Source organism: Toxorhynchites rutilus, unplaced genomic scaffold, assembly GCF_029784135.1.
Source record: "Toxorhynchites rutilus septentrionalis strain SRP unplaced genomic scaffold, ASM2978413v1 HiC_scaffold_303, whole genome shotgun sequence".
Classification (NCBI taxonomy): Eukaryota; Metazoa; Arthropoda; class Insecta; order Diptera; family Culicidae; genus Toxorhynchites; species Toxorhynchites rutilus.
Window position 1 is genome coordinate 1 of NW_026599876.1, and position 1,027 is coordinate 1,027.

A 1,027-nucleotide genomic window follows, 5' to 3' on the forward strand; every position below is an offset into this window, starting at 1 on the left:
CAGTTGCAAAAGTCATCGAAAGAAGAGAAACTTGACAAACCCTACCGCGAGTTGATAGGCTGTCTCACCTATCTAATGGTAACCACGCGCCCCGACATCAGTGCTGCTGTATCACATTTTAGCCAATTTCAGTGCAATCCTTCCCAGGAACACTTGTCTCATGCCAAGAGAATATTGCATTTCTTGAAAGGAACGACGCAACGCGGCTTGGTTTACAAGAGAGTGGAAACAGCAAAGCAGATAATTGGCTTCGCAGACGCAAATTGGGCAACCGACTCTAGTGATCGCCACTCCGTTTCGGGGTATGTATTCCAGATATACGGAGCCACCACATCCTGGAGTACTCGCAAGCAAAGAACCATCGCTTTGTCGTCTACAGAATCCGAGTGTAGTGCCTTGGTCGACTGCATTTGTGAATCGATGTGGATTTGCAAGTTATTTAAGGAGTTAAATATACTGGACAAAGATGCCGTCATTATTTTCGAGGATAACCAATCCGCTATTGCAATAGCAGAATCAGAGGCACCGTCTAAGAAGCTGAAACACACAGACGTCAAGCTACAGTTTATCAAAGAGTGTGTTATGGAGCGTAAAGTGACAATACAGTATCTGTCGAGCAACCAGCAACCCGCTGATATGTTGACGAAGGGTCTGGTTCCTGCAATTTTCAACAAGCATTGTTCTACCTTGGGAATTCAAAAGTGATAAGCTTGAGGAGGGGTATTAGGATCAATCTGATCACTTTCACATATGCGTGTAGCTCCGTTTCCCTAAACTTATACAGCCATTTTGTATTTCTTTGAAATAAATTCATTCCAATCTGTACGTCAAACGACTCCCCAAGAACTGCTGTTCTAGTAAAAGCAAATATTAAATGCTTTCCTATAACAGAGTTCATTCAAAGGGACATCGTCGCGATCAGAGTTGAGATACCAACCGCCAAGGGAAGATCCGACATAATAATTGCGTCGGCTTATTTCCCTGGTGACGTACCTGAGGCACCTCCCCAAGAGGTTGCGGCGTTCGT

The 1,027-nt window shown here is 44.5% G+C and overlaps 1 protein-coding gene across 1 annotated transcript; it reads left to right on the forward strand.

Annotated features, from left to right (window-relative positions):
• Window positions 1-75: 75 nt before the first annotated feature.
• On the forward strand, window positions 76-705 carry LOC129781970 (uncharacterized). The gene has a single exon (XM_055789469.1). The coding sequence runs from the start codon at window positions 76-78 to the stop codon at window positions 703-705; it is 630 nt and encodes a 209-aa protein (XP_055645444.1).
• The last annotated feature ends 322 nt before the right edge of the window (window positions 706-1,027 follow it).

Excerpts from the sequence above, each read along its gene's own strand:
- LOC129781970 (XM_055789469.1), top strand. The coding sequence starts at position 76 with ATGGTAACCACGCGCCCCGACATCAGTGCTGCTGTATCACATTTTAGC.